The sequence below is a fragment of the Monopterus albus genome, unplaced genomic scaffold (genome assembly GCF_001952655.1).
Source record: "Monopterus albus unplaced genomic scaffold, M_albus_1.0 scaffold33.1, whole genome shotgun sequence".
Classification (NCBI taxonomy): Eukaryota; Metazoa; Chordata; class Actinopteri; order Synbranchiformes; family Synbranchidae; genus Monopterus; species Monopterus albus.
This window is the reverse complement of record NW_018127913.1, coordinates 297,893-315,464: the sequence shown is the minus strand read 5'-3', so window position 1 is coordinate 315,464 and position 17,572 is coordinate 297,893. Positions and strand designations below refer to the sequence as shown.

General features: G+C 39.5%; 1 protein-coding gene across 2 annotated transcripts in view; it reads left to right on the top strand.

The window, feature by feature from the left end:
* The first annotated feature begins 3,508 nt into the window (after nt 1-3,508).
* emc2 (ER membrane protein complex subunit 2) overlaps nt 3,509-17,572 on the top strand; it is a 28,362-nt gene continuing 14,298 nt past the window's right edge. The window contains exons 1-6 of one of the 2 annotated variants that reach the window (XM_020597223.1): nt 3,509-3,616; nt 4,476-4,589; nt 7,867-7,931; nt 9,525-9,610; nt 11,317-11,374; nt 17,396-17,481. In XM_020597223.1, the coding sequence (XP_020452879.1) occupies nt 3,577-3,616; nt 4,476-4,589; nt 7,867-7,931; nt 9,525-9,610; nt 11,317-11,374; nt 17,396-17,481 (449 nt within the window). In that variant the 5' untranslated portion in view covers nt 3,509-3,576. Of the gene's footprint in view, nt 3,617-3,725; nt 3,984-4,475; nt 4,590-7,866; nt 7,932-9,524; nt 9,611-11,316; nt 11,375-17,395; nt 17,482-17,572 lie in introns of those variants that run through there. The other variant, XM_020597224.1, reaches the window with a different exon arrangement.

The window sequence follows — 17,572 nt, the reverse complement described above, 5'->3', positions numbered from 1 at the left end:
CACACATGATATTCAGGTTCAACCCGGGTATGCTGTCAGGAACACCAAGACAGTTCAGCATGCAAAACAGTTATCTGTCATTCTATGTGTTTGTCAGAAAATACTCCTTAATCTGAATGGGATAAACTCAAAGGTCTCTGGAGTGATGGACCAAATATTCCATGAAAAACCTCAGCTGTCTAGTTCCCTGAAAGCTTTCTTGGTCAACAAATGACTCCGAGAGAGAGCGTGAAGATGATACTGCCAAAGACACCCACCACTGGCCTCATTCTAATAACTGTAAAAATATACTGTAAATCAATAAGATCTGAAGACAAATGACTTGCTACGGGATGGTGCAAAGCCAAGCATCCATGTTCTGCATCCAAATTCCAGCATCTCATATGAATTTCAATAATTCTCCTGTAAACTTTTTAAATATGCATCACCTCTGAGTGCATGTCAGATTATAAATCAGAGGCCCACGTTCCTGATTCAGAGCCCAGTGCTGACTTCAGCACTGTCACACTTGATGGCAAGGGGATAAAGGTTATCGACCAGACCTGTGGGCCAGAAAACAATACAAGATCTCAGGAAGCCAGGAAGCACCCAATGGCACCATAATATCACTACATGTTTACTACACAAACTAGTAGTGACTAGTATTCACACTCATCAGCAATATCACATCAGGCGCACAGTTGATCCTTTTAATCCTTCCTCAACAAGCTCTGTTCTCATGATTGCTCCTTTTGTTGTGCATAACTTTACTTTTTCTCTGCAAGTTTTTTTGAAAACATGACATTACAGAGAACATGGCACTATCTCTAATCTGCAGTAATGAACATTCTTACTAGAAAATAAAAGTGAACTTTAATAGCATCAGACTTTTCAGAGTCGGGCTTCCATTTCAAGGGGAATGGGATTTGAATATTCCTTGTCATATATACATTTCTCTAGTCATTGCTATTGTATGTATTTATTTGGCTAAGTTGAGGCTCCTGAATAAAACCACTCTTGAAATAACAGATATAAAATAAGACCAGTGAGTGTCAAACCTCAGCTTAGATCATCTGAGGCTATAGAAGTGCTTTATGTTTCAAATTGGACCAATACAAAAACTGCTGCTGGAATACATGAACTCCACCATTTACCGCAAATTGCAAGATATACAACAGAAAAAAGTTTTCAACATTTGACTCTGATGTGTCACATTTCTTCTGAATCCCCTCTTATACATCAAAGACTGCATAAGGGTTATAGGCTTAAATGCAAAGTCCTCCAATATGATACATTTTTTTTAACTGTAATAAATTCCAAGAGGAGCAAAGTAATGTGTTCATGTGAAGTTAAATTTATGATGTCAAACACATTTTGCAGTTCTAAATTACCATGACTTCTTATGATGAATATGGCAAATCACCTACAGTCTGTGCTGAAGTCTGCTGGAGGTTAGTCTCATGCATGGCGATGTTAAATCCTTGTTCAAATTTAATGAGATGGGATGACTGGCTATTGAAGCCAACCAAGCAATACATAATATGCTACATGTGGTAATATACCAGGCCACCATAAGCAATCACACTACTACATAAGGAGTCAGGGGAGCAATACATCTTAAGATTTGTACCGTGTGAGTAATGTCAATTACCAGAGTGGTGCTGCTTTGACATGGGGCTGAATATTGTTCTTGGCACCAAAGCCAAGGGAGAGAAGAGCAAGAAAGTGGGGACGCCTACGTAACTCTGATGTGCCAAAATTTAAAAATTTCCTGCTCAAGGCCTCTCACACAGGATACGGGTGAGGTTAAAGGAGCAATACGGGGAGTCCATCAGACACAAGGCGTGCCAAAGTCATCTGTACAGTTATTCATAGTGTGACAAGAGACCTGATCAGATTTCAAAGTAAACACACTGTCATCGGCTCCAGAGGGCTGAGTGAGTCCAAACATTGTTGCTAATTGCATTTGTCTTCATTTTCCACAACTCACTATACAACACCAATGTAAAGAAATCTAAATGGAACAGGGACTATTTCAAAACCACAGAGAGCACCTCAGCCTTACCTCAATAACTGTTCATTTTAGAGACTGCCAGGGCCAATTGGTTCTGTCAGAAATCAAAATATAATGCCTGTGAAGTTTCTATTGGAATTTCATACATGGAGACTGAAAGGGAATATATATGTCCCATGTGCCATGTGCCATGTGTGGGTGCTTCTAGAGCATGGAAACCCACGTAAGCACCAGTCAAGTAGTACAAGTTGGGTTTTAAAATGGCTGCAGTTGATCTTCCATGTTATGACATTCTGTACAAGAAAGCTATTCCAAGTTAAACAGGCACCTTATGTCAAGAAGCTTTTTACCACCACCACCATGTCCAGCAACATCTCAAACTTATAGACAGCTTGTTCACAGAGCTCTTTTATATCATGTCGTACAATCCCAAGAGCCACACCCGCTGCATGGTGTTTATGACAGGTCAATATTATGGGACTGGCCTTCAGTGGCACCTTGGAACAGTGTGTGATTGTTATGATGTGGTTTCTTTGGTATTTTCTGCTCTAGCAAAAGCCCAACCACATAGCAACTGACTGCCATGTGCCGATTTCAAAATTACAAATGTACAGATTGCCAAAGCTGAGCATAACTTAAATTGTAAAGTGTTATTATTTGTATCCCTGACAGACATGATGACATTTGATCGTTCCCTTTTCCACTTGCACTTACCCATTACTGATGATGTTAGGCTCTTTTACTATATCAGTGTTTTTTTTTGTTTTGAAAAAAAAAAAAAAAGACATCTCCTTGTTGACCTTTCATAATAACACAAGGACAAATTATGCATCACAGTAGGGTCTGCTCAGTGAGCAGCACTGGATATGACATCAGATCTCTGAAATGTCTTTGTAAGCAAGTTTGTGCTGAATCCACATCAACAAGTGTGTAATGTGGTAAGAGAAGTGTGTAAGCAACCATACACAGCAGGGGGATGAGATTCACAGAGGGTCTTAAGGGAAATCAGGATAAAATCATAGACATGCTTGGTAAGCACATTTCATATTTTCAGAGGAAACTGATATATTCTAGGTTCAATTGATTCTCCTACCCAATACTTAGGAGGGGGATTATATAAAAATGGAAATGAAGCATGAGAATGCCACCATCTGGATTGTCAATGTCTGCTGCTATCTTGCTACATGTAGTTGACTGCTGAACAGTGCAATGGGTATGCAACTGTAGGATTACAGTGAAGGCTATTGGAATCTTATTTGCCACATGACAAACCAAAGCATATGCAGTTTTGTCTTGAAAGTAAGAATTACCAGCCTTAAGAAAACTTGAAAGCAGGTCATGGACAAAACATTAGGTGAATCTGTTAAAATATACTAGGTGAAATCTACATATTTGAGACTTTTAAATATATCATACACGTCGTATTACATTATAAAACAAGAAACTAAGAATAATATTATTAATAGAAATGAGGTATAAGAAATTCTTTTTCTTCTTCACTTGCATTTCGTCAGGCCACGCCCACAGCCAGCAACTACGTGTTGTAGGCGCACCACATATGTTCTAAAAACAAAACAAAAAAAATGGCGTCGGTATCAGAAATGTACGATGTGGGTTGGGAAGGTAAGTTGAAACATAAAATAGATCCTCACCAAGTGTAAATGACACACATATATGAAGGCATTTAGCGTTCCTCTGTGTCGGAGTATCTGGTAAAGTGGTTGAGGTCCCAGACCGCAAATACAACGTGCAGTCAACGTAAAGTGTTTAGCTAATGCTAAGCATAGTGTGCTAACCCATCGGCTTCATGCATACTGTAACGTTACCTCATACAGTTTAAGGGCTGTCAGCTTCGGTTTAGCTGATATTGGTGTAAAGGTGACGGTCGATGTTTACTAGAAAGCGATGCCTGTATCGTCTGCAGCATGATGGCCAGGTCATATTGTGAAGGCTACGGCTAATGTCAGCTAACTGCTAAAGCTTCGTCAGAGTGGGTGACTGCTATCTGGACACGTAACGTTAAAAGACAGAGCAGCAGCTCCGTAGTTTTACTGCTGCTTTTTGTGCACTACTGCTACTAGAGGTAGTACAAACCGTATTCGTAGTGGGTTGTATCTGTTTTCTTGTTAATGTCAACGTTAAACTCTAAGCTAAATGCAGTCAAGTCAGTTTTTGTGTAGCCCATTATCACAAATTTGCTTCCAGATTCTTTACAATCTGCACATCGTATGATATATGAAAGTAATTAGCATTCTTTAACGTTAGATGTGCCCGAATAGCCCCAGTAATGTTGTCTCATCATTGACAGTAGTTTAAATGTAGGAAAACTGATAAACAACGTTTTTGCGTATAACAGTGTTGTTTCTTTTGTCCCGCACTTTCTTCCCAAGTTGTGAAAGTTATTGCAGTCCTGTTTACACACAGTCTACACAGGATAAATCAAGTTGAAAGTTGTGGTGATGCTGTTGCTTTTTGTCCACAGAGATGAGAGATAAGCTGCGTAAATGGAGAGAAGATAGCTGCAGAAATAGTGAGCAGATCGTGGACGTTGGAGAAGAGCTCATCAGTGAACATGCATCAAAACTGGGAGATGACAGTAAGTGCTGGAAGACCAGTTAAACTGGTATATAATTTGACATTTCAGAGAAAACATCAGCAGGCATACACTTTGAGATTCTGTTGCTTTGTAACATACAGAAACAGTCAGGCTACTGTTATTGACTGTGGGTTCATCTCTACAATTATGTGAGATGTGATTTATGCAAGCAATGTTCTGTTTGCTAGAACTTTTTAAAATTTGTCTTTTGTGGTATATACAATAGGCTACTATTCTGTTGGATACATTTCTGAACAGGATCTAAAGTTTCCTGTGGTAGGCCTTCCCTGGTAGCGCTTTCACCGCTGCGGCCCGGGTTCAAAGTCAGGAAGGGCATTTGGCGTAAAACACATGCCAAATGTCAACATGTGAGTCGTCAGTGTGACTATTCGTTGTGGCGATCCCTAAACGGGAAAAAGCCGAAAGTGACATTCATTCATCTAAAGTTTCCTGTGGTGTGGCGAACACAGATAGGCACAGACATATCTGAAAAGGCAAATTGAGAAATGTAGGTATAGTTTGTTTCCTAGTAATGTACTAAGTACAGTATATTGCTGTTTCTCTTTTTCAAATTTTGTTTTTGAAGCAACTCTGAGTGTTATGGTTTCATCTATACCAGTGCCGTCCCTCTGCATTACCCCATAAAATGCTCCCTTTTTCCCTAGTCACTATTATTTATACAGTCCTTAAAAGACTTAAAATGCGATGGTTTAATAGTTTTATTCAAACCAGCTCTTAAACTGGCTGTGAAATGAGATTGCAGTTGTCAAAAAAAGTGTGTGGAATCATTAAGGTCTAGTAGAACTCTGGGCATTTGTTTATTTTGGCATTACATGCTGGGTTTTGGGTGGAGTGGGATTTTGTTATTCTTTTCAATTAACAGGGTGTTCGTTTGGTTGAATATGTCCAGTGTGCTTGTCAAAGCTGTCTGTCTAACATGTTGCCTTAATTCTCTTAATTTGCTTCTGTAGCCAGGCTATTAGTCAGTTTGTTATAATGTTACAGTTGACTGATTAAAAAAACATTTCAATAAACATTTTTTTTTATGGCTAACCACCAAGTAAAATATGTTACATGATGTGCTTGATCATGCTGGTGCTCAGCATGCTTTGCTACAGCTAGTGGCTTCATAAAGTATCCAAAGCCCTTAACTCTAGCACCTTTTATTGTGCTGTAGACTTCAGTGGAAATTGATAAAAGTGCCATTTTGCCCATCAGTCTACACTTACCAAATCAGAACAACAAAGTGAAAATTTTTTGAAATCTCTCATTTATGAAGGAAGCTTGCAGAGGTTTTGCTGTGGCACCCCACCTCATGTCTGCATTAATTAACCTTGATAAGTGTTTAGAAGAAGTCCACCTGTTACAAACTGAACTGGCTGGACATAGTTTAGAAAAACACGTGTATATAAGGTCCCACAATTCACTCTGAATATCAGGACAAAAACTAAGGTACAAAGTTCAAGAAACTCACTCTAGACCTTTGTGATAAAATTGTAGTGCAGGAAAGATCAGGGCAAGGGTATAAAGCCATTTTAAAGCTTTGCATGTTTCTCTGCAGAGATATGAGAACCTGCTGGAAGGACTGGCTTCTCGGTGGCACTCATCAGTCAGCCCTTTATGGTAGCATGGGCTGTCAAACAGCATTTAAAGGACCTTGAGAGCATGAGGAAGAAGATTCACTGGTTAGATTAGGAAGTATTTATGGGCAAAATTCCAAGCGCTACGTCTAGAGAACACTGGGCACTGCTCATCACATAGCTAATACCAGAGTCGAATGATTTATAAATGAGAGATTTCAATTTTTGATTTTTAAAACATATTTAAAAATGTGCAAAAACATATTTATTCTCTTATATAATAGGTTAGTGAGTGTAGATTTATGGGCAAACATCACAATTTATCCATTTAAAATTAAATGTACAACATTGTGTGCAAAAAGTGAAGGAGCCTGAATACTTTATGAAGCCACAAAACAGTCCAGAGTGTAAGAATGTCAAATGTGCTGAAGCACAGACCCCAAAGTGCAGCAGTGACTAACTCTCCAAAGTCGTATGGTCTAGACAGGATACAGTGGTTTCAGAAAGTATTCCGACCCCTTTACTTTTTATACATTTTATTATGTTGTGGATTCAATTTTGAATCAATACAATTGCTATTTCTACCCATTGTTATATATTTAATCACCCATGGTGACAAAGTGAAACCGTAGTCAGGAATCAGAAACTTCAGATAGCCTTTCAGAGATGTGCAAAAGGCTTTTTATAACCTGCCTATGGATTCTGGGGATTAGAGCTTTCATCATTTTCCAGAAATAATTCACTATAATGTCAGGATTGATTAATATTTTTTCTCAGTGGTGAAAAGTGTCATTCACTGATCACATGTATTTTATGTTGCATTTATGTTGACACAGATGTTTTATTTTTAGTGGCATATGGGTTGCAGTAACTGTTAATACAGCCATGCTGCCCAGAGTGAGGGAAGATAAACATCTCAGCAGAGCATTTACAGAAATGTTAGTTCAGCTACTTTGGCATTGCAGAGCATTAGCAGAGTTGTTAACAGTGCTAGCAGTGCTTTTACATGGAGAAAAATGATGTCCTCTTTTATGTGACACTCCTCTTTTCCTCAAGTATCTTTGAAGGTCACCTTTTTCATGTGTAATCCATACTAGTACAGAGTGTGAAGAGGACATTTAATAATGGTGAAAATGAAGTGTGCGTGGGTTTGGAGGGTAATTTTCTGCTAGTTCAAATTTCATCTGGAACTGAGGGATGATTGTAACAAATGAGATGGCTTTTCATTATATTGTAAATGTAGCATTATTACTGAATTTTATTTTATTATTACCACCATTCTGTTGGCAAATAACATGACTTTAAACCCTTACACAAGGGTGTCGCATGCCACATTATGGTGATATTGGATTGTTTCTGTTATTGCAGGGCTGTCCAAGTTTAAAGTGAGTGTATGGTTTTTAACAAGTAATTTGAACATAGTGAGTGTATGGTTTTTAACAAGTAATATGAACATTAATGTTTTCCATACCGAAAATGTGCCATTTTATGAACTCTTAAGTTTCTAACTCTTAAGATGTTTTGTCATATGGAAGCTTGTTTGTGCGTGTAAAAAACACACGAGATGCATGTACAGACTCTTTAAGATGCTACTTCAAGTGTACAGTTCAATGTATAATATTTTTCATGCTACACCACACCATGGAATGGAAAGGGTGCTATCACAGTCTTTTTTTGTGTCTGTCTCTTCTGCCCAGTATGGATTATTTATGAGCAGGTGATGATCGCAGCGCTGGACTGCAGTCGGGATGACTTGGCTCTGGTAGGTTTTTACTGCGCTTCCTCACACACCCAAGAGCTTCAAAGACATCATTCATGCTCTCAGAGCCATTTCTGTTTTGAAGCACACACATTGCCAGATGTGAAAATCATATTTTTATTTGGCCAAATGGTATTAATGTGTCCTTACTCTGGAAAAACATTTTGCCGAGAGTTGGAATTAGAGGGTGTAGCAGCAGATGAGTGGAGAAGCATGCTTCAAGTGTTTGCTGAACTTGGCCATCATTTATGGTGTTCAATTGCTTTTTTCCTCATGATTTATTTGCCATCCTAAAGCTTAATGTGATGTTTCAGAGTTCATGTTTTGAAATATTCATAGCTCTGAAAATGGTCAAATCTGCACAAGATTAAAAGAAAAAAAAAAGACATCATAGTAATTGAAATGGTTCATCTCCAGTCAGTATGGACGTAACGACTCCCTTGGCAAAAAGAATGACTCACAGAGTACAATGAAGGCAGGACTCACTCATTAGAAATAGTTGTCTGCTGGCCATCCTAGTGGCCCGACTGCCAGACTTGGGAAAAAAGAACAAGGACCAGACTTCAAATGATGGATAGAGAAAATAATTCAGGTCACTCTGCACACTCTTCTCCCTCATTCAGCATATTGTTGAATGTGATTATAACCATTCTCACCTCCCTGACTACTGCATGATCAAACATATTCAAACTTTGTGTAGTCAAGGAAGAAATGTGGCGTGCGTCCCAACTCAGAACTGGCATTTAATTTTCAAACCAGTATTCTGTCAATGAACCCTTGCACATGATTGACAGAATATTGCTGAGTGAAAAGCAGCATTTTTTTTCTTTTCTCTTTCTTTCTTCAAATTTTTGCTGGTGACAGGAGCATGTGACCAATCACAATGCAGCTTGCTGGAATGTTGTGACATTGTTACCATGAGTGCATAGTGCACCCGTCGGCTAAATCTATCTGATGTATGTATTGAAGTGGTGTTCAGTTTATATTTTACTTCAGACATATGGCCAGGCACTATTCCCAGTCGATCATGCCTTTTTAAATTGCTGCTCTGCTTCTTCAAGTGCTGTGTGAGCAGCAACAACTCCTCGAATTGTCCCACAGACATCCTGATGTAGGGTCTGAAACAACCATGGTACAGTTTCATCCCCTGCACCAAGCAATGAAACTTTACAAGTTGCCTTTTTATCAATATAGGATTCCCTCCTTGTATTTAACAGAACCTTCACCTGCAGGTTGTTATCGCTTGATGTGGACTTTTTGTAATGCAGCCTTTTAGAGCTTCACATCTCATAATTGTGTTGCCTTTGGTGTGAATACATGTGGTGCATTTAAATCGCCTCTGAAAAAAAATTGCTATACTGCATTTTTAGTGCTCTATATGTAAAAAGACCTTACGACTTTGAGGTTTTCCTTTTGACAGCTTTTATATTAATTATAATAAGTTTAACAGAAACAACAAAATCAAACATTTTCAAGGCAGGTGATTTGTCTCAGAAAAACTATCTGTAGAGGTCTGTGAGAACAAGAATGTCATATAAAAGTTAATTTACAGCCAGGTTTAATTGGTCTCTCTATCCTCTGCCCACGTCCTTGTAGACCTGTCTACAGGAACTGAAGAAGCAGTTTCCAGATAGCCACAGAGTGAAGCGATTGGCGGGGATGAGGCTGGAAGCTTTGGAAAGGTAAGCATTGTGTACCAAAAACTAACCCTCACTGTTATGTATGATGCTTTGGGAGGCTTGGGGCCGAGAAGCTGTTAATAGATCTTAAGTGGTACTGTGTGTGTGTGTGTGTGTGTGTGTGTATAAGTGCAGCATGTGTGGGTGGTAGGGTGTGTTTATGTTGGATCACCCATGTTTTGTGGAAAACAGAGAGAGCAAAAGTTCAGTACTGGGTAGTCCTGTGGCCCTTTAGCCTGATTTAGGGATTCCCGGGAAGGAAGTGGTCAGATCCCATTGGTATTCTCGGGGTCCCTCAATCTTTTCTGGTTTCTCTTTCTCCTTATTGTTTCCTTAATTTGTTTCACCTCATCTCTCTTTGTATGTTTCCCCTCCCTGTTTTCATGCTTTCTTTCCTGTCCTGTTTTGGCCTCTGTACAGCAAGTATGTCTCTGGCCCTGTAAATGCTGACATTCACCACAATCTCAACTATGCCCCCCCCAATTATATGTGTTATTGTTGAATCTGCAGTTTATAAAAAAGCTAGCAGAATGGGGAGTGTGAGCAAGAAAGATAAACAGGGAGTATGTCTGTCTGTACTGACCTTAAAGAAGTGTAATTCTATCTGTTTACTATATTGCTTACATTCCCCACTCGGTCACCATTACTGGTTGATCGGTTATTGCAGAGTTTATGTGACAATTAAGAGTGATTGCTTTCTGGCAGATTAAATAAATGGTATGCTGGGATCTCACTGGCAGCAGACAGAGCTACACATGAATGACACAGCTTCAAACAGCAAGGTCATTCCCCCATCACACATGCACACATATGTTTCCTAAATAAATAGAGTAAATCAAAGTGGCTCATGAGTGGTTGCCTGGTGCCATCTGAAAACTCCTGAAGTGTGTCTGAGTAATAAAGTGAATGTGAGGGAACCAGCAGTTCTGTAAGTGGAGTATTAACTAAGTGCTAATAGGAACCAGAGTTGCTTCTGTCTGTTGCAGGTTGTATGCAGGGCAGTTTATAATCACTGAACCCCTGCCTCTGCTGCTACAACATCTAGGTGTCTCTAGATTGTCCCTAATAGGAGGAAAAAAAATGTAAATATCCTTCAGCGCCTCATTTGACATGACAGGTGAAGTGCACATGCCTCTTATTCCCAGATTTCATTACTGTATGATGTGATATTTACAGCTCATAAAATTCCCATTTAAACAGAATCATGTGGGCTCAGCCCAACAGTTTGAGGCATGCTGTGTTGAATATTGGTGCTTATCATGTTCATACTGTGTATATATACAGAATGTACTGCGGTATTATGTACAGGCCAAGAGACAGACAACAAATACTGTATCTTAGCAGTGGATATGGACAGATATAAAAGCAGCTATTTAATTTTGTTTAAAGATAAATCAAACCAAATTCACTCAAAGGAAAATACAATCTTCCAACCAGTGTGCTCTGTTTGTATTGACTTCATGACTTGCTGTTAGGTGATACAAGCCTATCACAATGTCCACTGTGTGACAAGCACCCTAAACTTAAATTAATGTTTAGAAAACCACGGATTTCCGTACAGCCTCACTGTAATCTCAGGAGCCTGCCACATTGCATACAGACACTTGATTACATTCAACTCTCTTTGATTTTTCTGTCACTTAATTTTACTCAACTTTGTACAGCAGTTGATTAAAAAAGCAAATGTTGTTCTTTCCCTCTCTCTGAAGGTATGATGAGGCCAACAAGCACTATGATGCCATTCTCCAAGATGACCCCACCAACACGGTAAGACCAAGAAGCAGGGAAAGAACATTTCCTCCACTGTAGAATTTGTCTTGGCTTTACTTTTTGGTGGTCTTTAAATCTGCTGAGGCACTTTGGTATTAGCGGTGTAAGTTTGCTAAGGTAAACTTTCTTTGGCCTTTCTGACCTAAACCACAGTGCTGACCAGCCTATTCATGGCCTTAGTCAGTGGCAGACATGTTTACTGGACCTTTCAGACCCCCCACCCTGGGTGAACAGGACTGAGCTCCTGTCCTACCTTCTCCCTTGCTGGCTACTGAACTCAGGTCCAAAGCCTGCTGTGTCCTAAGCTTGTAACACAAACCAGCCATAAATAATCCTTACTTCTCTTGGCACTCTTTCTCTCTCTTTGCTCTCTGCTGTTCAGTTTTTACAGTTCATTGCTGTAAAATGGCATAACTTGGTCTGCTAATCCCACACCACCAACCTAAAGCATAATGTCCCTGCTGTTGATTGTTTCCATAAAGACTAGGCTATGGAAAAATAAATCTTTAACACAGTTTTCAAAAGAAACAATGACCTTGTTTATTTTGGGTACACCTGCCTCAACCCAAAGATGTTCAACAAGTTTCCCTGTATAATGCTGACCTGGATTGCTTTAGTAAACATTTTCTCTCAGCTGTCAGTGTGCTACAGACAGCATACACATTTGTGCTTTGCCATGTGAAGATTTTTTTCACTTTGTCAGCTGTCAGGTTTAAATAAATACAAGTCTTGCTAAAACACTAATAATCTTTACCTTGCTCTGATGCACCCCACCCCACTTAATCTCTCTGTGGCATAGAAGAATAACCTTGTCTTTATCTTGTTTCATGAATAGCCACAGTTGCTGCCTGCTACTTCCCTCTGTCTCACTCCCACCTTCACTTTGTCAAGGTCATCTTTATTTGTTTTATGCTTTTGTTGCTGTTGGAAGATTTTAAGTTGGATTTGGAAGCCAGGTTTTAAAATGGATAGGACTGTTTTTATGGGCAGGTTGCCTCCATTATATTTAAACTTAAGAGCGCTCCTGTACCAGGATATGCTTCTTTTTAAAGCAAAGGATAGGCTGAATGTCACAACAAAAGTGTGCAAGAGCTCAAAGTGTTGTGGTCAACGTGTATGCTGAGAAGGCCAGAGTCAAATTAAAAGCTTTTTTTAAAAATTGTTTTTGATAATGTTCTGCATGTATTTACATTTTATTGATGCTGCTTAAAGCAAATGCCATACTGTAAAAGAAAGCCAACCAACGTTTTTTATAATTTCTCAGTCTCATTCCATACATACAGTGGGTATGGAAAGTATTCAGACCCCCTTAAATTTTTCACTCTTTGTTATATTGCAGCCATATGCTAAAATCATTTAAGTTCATTTTTTTCCTCATTAATGTACACACAGCACCCCATATTGACAGAAAAACACAGAATTTGACATTTTTGCAGATTTATTAAAAAAGAAAAACTGAAATATCACATGGTCATAAGTATTCAGACCCTTTGCTGTGACACTCATATATTTAACTTAGGCTCTGTCCATTTCATCTGATCATCCCTGAGATGGTTCTACTCCTTCATTTGAGTCCAGCTGTGTTTGATTATACTGATTGGACGTGATTAGGAAAGCCACACACCTGTCTATATAAGACCCTACAGCTCACAGTGCATGTCAGAGCAAATGAGAATCATGAGGTCAAAGGAACTGCCTGAAGAGCTCAGAGACAGAATTGTGGCAAGGCACAGATCTGGCCAAGGTTACAAAAAAAAATTTCTGCTGCACGTAAGGTTCCTAAGAGCACAGTGGCCTCCATAATCCTTAAATGGAAGACGTTTAAGACGACCAGACCCTTTCCTAGAGCTGGCCGTCCAGCCAAACTGAGCTTAACCAATGCAGCCGCTGAGTGACATAAAACAATCACTGGCCATCCCCACATTATTTGTATGGTTCTGTGCGCTTTATAATCAATTTAAATGTCTTTTATCCATGGTACACCTCGAATACGTACCTTCTAATAGGGGCCACTCTGCCCTAAAGCCCCGACTGGTGGAGGGCTGCAGTGATGGTTGACTTTCTTTGACTTTCTACAACTTTCTCCCATCTCCCGACTGCATCTCTGGAGTTCAGCCACAGTCATCTTTGGGTTCTTCTGTACCTCTCTCACCAAGGCTCTTCTCCCCCGATAGCTCAGTTTGGCCGGACGGCCAGCTCTAGGAAGGGTTCTGGTCGTCCCAAACGTCTTCCATTTAAGGATTATGGAGGTCACTGTGCTCTTAGGAACCTTAAGTGCAGCAGAAATTTTTTTGTAACCTTGGCCAGATCTGTGCTTTGCCACAATTCTGTCTCTGAGCTCTTCAGGCAGTTCCTTTGACCTCATGATTCTCATTTGCTCTGACATGCACTGTGAGCTGTAGGGTCTTATATAGACAGGTGTGTGGCTTTTCCTAATCACGTCCAATCAGTATAATCAAACACAGCTGGACTCAAATGAAGGTGTAGAACCATCTCTGGGATGATCAGAAGAAATGGACAGCACCTAAGTTAAATATACGAGTGTCACAGCAAAGGGTCTGAATACTTATGACCATGTGATATTTCAGTTTTTCTTTTTTAATAAATCTGCAAAAATGTCAAACATTCTGTGTTTTTCTGTCAATATGGGGTGCTGTGTGTACATTAATGAGGAAAAAAATGAACTTAAATGATTTTAGTATATGGCTGCAATATAACAAAGAGTGAAAAATTTAAGGGGGTCTGAATACTTTCCGTACCCACTGTATCTCTGTTAACACTAAAAACAGCAATGACTGGCAAAACATGTTTACTTTTTATAAGTAAGGATGGTTCCAGATTTTGTCCCACTCAGGGTGTCTAAGATACGATTGACGAAAAAGCTACATATTTTATTTTTTTGTAACACTGCCATTTTCAAATACAAAATGGGTGTTCTCCAGCAAAATTATATTTGTATATATGTAAGTAATTGGCTTAATCAGCAAAAAAAAAAGCTTCACATTTATCTACTGTTTTGACAATGGGAGTTGTAACTTCAGTGAATCTCTGGGCACCTCCCCAGTACTGCACAGATTTTCTGGGTATTCCAAGAACATCCTCGGGAAGGGAATGGTCGGTTTCCTGGTCTCTGAATACTGGATACTGCCACCCTGTCAGTCAAACCTGGGGCCCAGAATGGAACAAAATAGAGAAATAGGTTTTCTGTGCTTGGGAGTGTAACCTTAAACCTTTTTCCCACAATGCTTGACATGAGTGTCTTGGGAGTAGTTGTGGAGCAATAATGTGACATTGTCTATGTCACCTGTCTTACAGCAAGGGCTATCTCTTCCATATATGTTCTCTAACTTGTTCTTAAAATCAGGCAGGGGATGGGCCTGAGAAATGGCGGAAAATTGGCGACCGCAAGGAAGACTTGTGAAGCATCCCAGCATGCGAAGCAGAGATTGGAAACTGAGCTGTTGTAATTACAGGCTGTGGAATAGATGTGGTACCCATTAACCAAAATTGTTGAATCAACAAAAACTGCTCAAGGATTTTTTGCCATGGCAGTGTCCAAAAAATGTTTCAAACTCATAGCCCTTCCATTGCTTACTATGTTCCAATACCTACAGCAATGATCTGACAAAATTCTTGTCTGCATGTGTAAATGCATTTTTTCCCTCTTTTCATGAGTATTTCAGATTATGCAGTGACCACAGCATTTGCATACAAGGATGTACCAATTTATTATTGATTTAACATTGTGGACTTTATTATTGTGTCAGTGTTAGGTTCTATTGTTCTCATTTCACAATAATTCTTAAATATAAAAAGCAAGTATTTCTTAAATATGTCACTGAGGTCACATGGACAACACCTGAGGATGACCTACAGTCATAAGCAATTAGATTAATTGTAGGAATGAATGAATGAATGTCACTTTTGGCTTTTTCTCATTAGGGGTCGCCACAGTGAATCCTCACACAGACAGATTCATTGTGGCAAGAGATTAAATTTGTATGTATCAAGTTACAGCATGTGAAATTTAAAGCCTCACTTAAAAAATTTTGACCACATTAATGTGAAGTATAAATAATGTTGGATTCAAGTAAAAAAAAGAAAAGACTGTTTTGTAACAAATCATAATTGAAAATATATGCATCTCCATTGCTGCTATGTACAGATGTAAACAAACCTTGAGCAGTATTGTAAAACATCTTTCTAAGACTTTAACTTTACAGTTCCATAGCATGTACAGTGTGCTAGGTGTACCACCCTTGTGATGTTTCGTATTATAAGGGAAGGCAGCGGTAGGGTGTAACAAAGAGCCAGGGATCGTGTAAATAATCTATTTTTCACTTCTAAGGTCTCCTTGGGGCACTAATTAAAAAAGAATCACAACAACAAATGGATCAGACCCACTGCCAGATTTTTCTGGAACATTAGTTAGGGAGAGGAGGAGAGAAGGGAGTGGTTTGGAATCACTTCTTATTTAATAAAGTGCTATGTGACTCTTGGGATTACCAACTTCCTCATGTTCTTTTGAACCCCAAGTCGTTCTTTATCTGGGAAAGGGGGGAAAAGCTGTGAGAAAAGAGGTTGGTGTGGTGAGTGCACAAGTGCAGAAACGGCTTCACTGTTGTGTTTGAAGGGTTTTTCCCCCTGCTTCCCTTTTTCAGTATTGGATGGAGATGATGCTTGTATTTAGTCTGAAGTAATGAGTATAAATTCCAGAATCTCACAGAGCATTGAGTTCTGGTGAAATGTGTTGGATGTGAAATGGTTCTGATCCTTGTTTTATAGTCTGAGGACAAATAGGAAATATTGGGTTGTCTTTTGACTTCTTGTTATTCTATAACAGTTTTAATACATTTCCCTTTACAATTGCCTTTATACAACCTCATAATAAAAATACACATTTTTACAGATGTATACAGTGGAAATACAGGACATTGTAGTGTAAGTAGAAATCCTTCCTGTTGGTGTTGGATGACTGGTGTTTTATGAAGACACTGTCCTGTTGCTTATATGCCTGTGTGTGTGCGTGTGTGTGTGTGTGAGAGAGAGAGGAACGGAGTGACGGGCTAAAATGTTACTTGTCAGTTGAAGCTGCAGAGTCTCTGTAGCTTTCTGTCCCAGCTTGATGGATAAGTGGATTTCTTGCGATAGCAGTGTCAGAGAAGGCCCAAATTTACAGCCCCCTAGACATGAGTCATGCACAGCCCTCAGTGGCTTTGGTTATGAGTGTAGGAGAGGAAGCCCCACTCAATCAAGTGCCAGTCCATAAATAAAATAGTCTGTGGCAGGGCAGTGCACTAATGGAGCGACAGCCTCCTGTTAGGTTTTTCACTTACTACTAAAAGGAGGAGGAGGAGGGTGAGGTTGGACTAAAGCATTTGGAAAAGTCAGAGAAGCAGGAGTAATACTGTCTAATTCAGGCTGATGAAATCTAATCCACCTTAAGGATACTTCAGAATCAAAACGAAGCAGAAAGAAATTTTTAGCTGATGTAAGTTGGGCTGATGCAGCACTAGATGCATGCTGTGCCAACAGGAAGACGGGCATTGGGGTTTTGGAGTGTGCCATTTTCCCCACTTGGTTAGGTGATGACTCACCACTTTATCTCAGCCACTTAGCTCATTTCAGCTCCCAAGCATTGACTCATAATTTGTGTGTCCATCTCCTGTTGGTCACGGCTACTAACTATCCCCAATTATGTCATGGTAAGCTTATATTCATTAAAATTTTCCAGCTATAAAGTAAACATGAATAAGTCAACTTTAGTAGTAATAACTTTGGTAGAAGTATCTGTCTTTTGTCCCTACTTCAGTGGCACTTGTAGTGCATCAAAATGCTGACTGTAAGGTAGCATTATTAGGTGTCATAGTGGAACTTGGAGCAGGATTGTGGTGCTTAGAAAATGTACAAATGAAGATCCTTAAACTGTCAGCTTTTGCACTCCTTCATGCTCTTACCCCACCTTCAGAAAAACACTTGAGGAGCTGAGTTTCTAATCCTGTTTACTCTGCTCTACAGGCAGCAAGGAAGCGCAAGATTGCCATACTGAAGGCCCAGGGGAAGAGTGCTGAAGCCATCCGGGAGCTCAATGAGTATCTGGAGCAGTGAGTGTTTCTACAAGAGGGGGAGAGGGTCACCTCCCTTGGCTTTTATTTTAATTAAAAACTGAATCTGCTTTCATGTGAGTTGGCACAG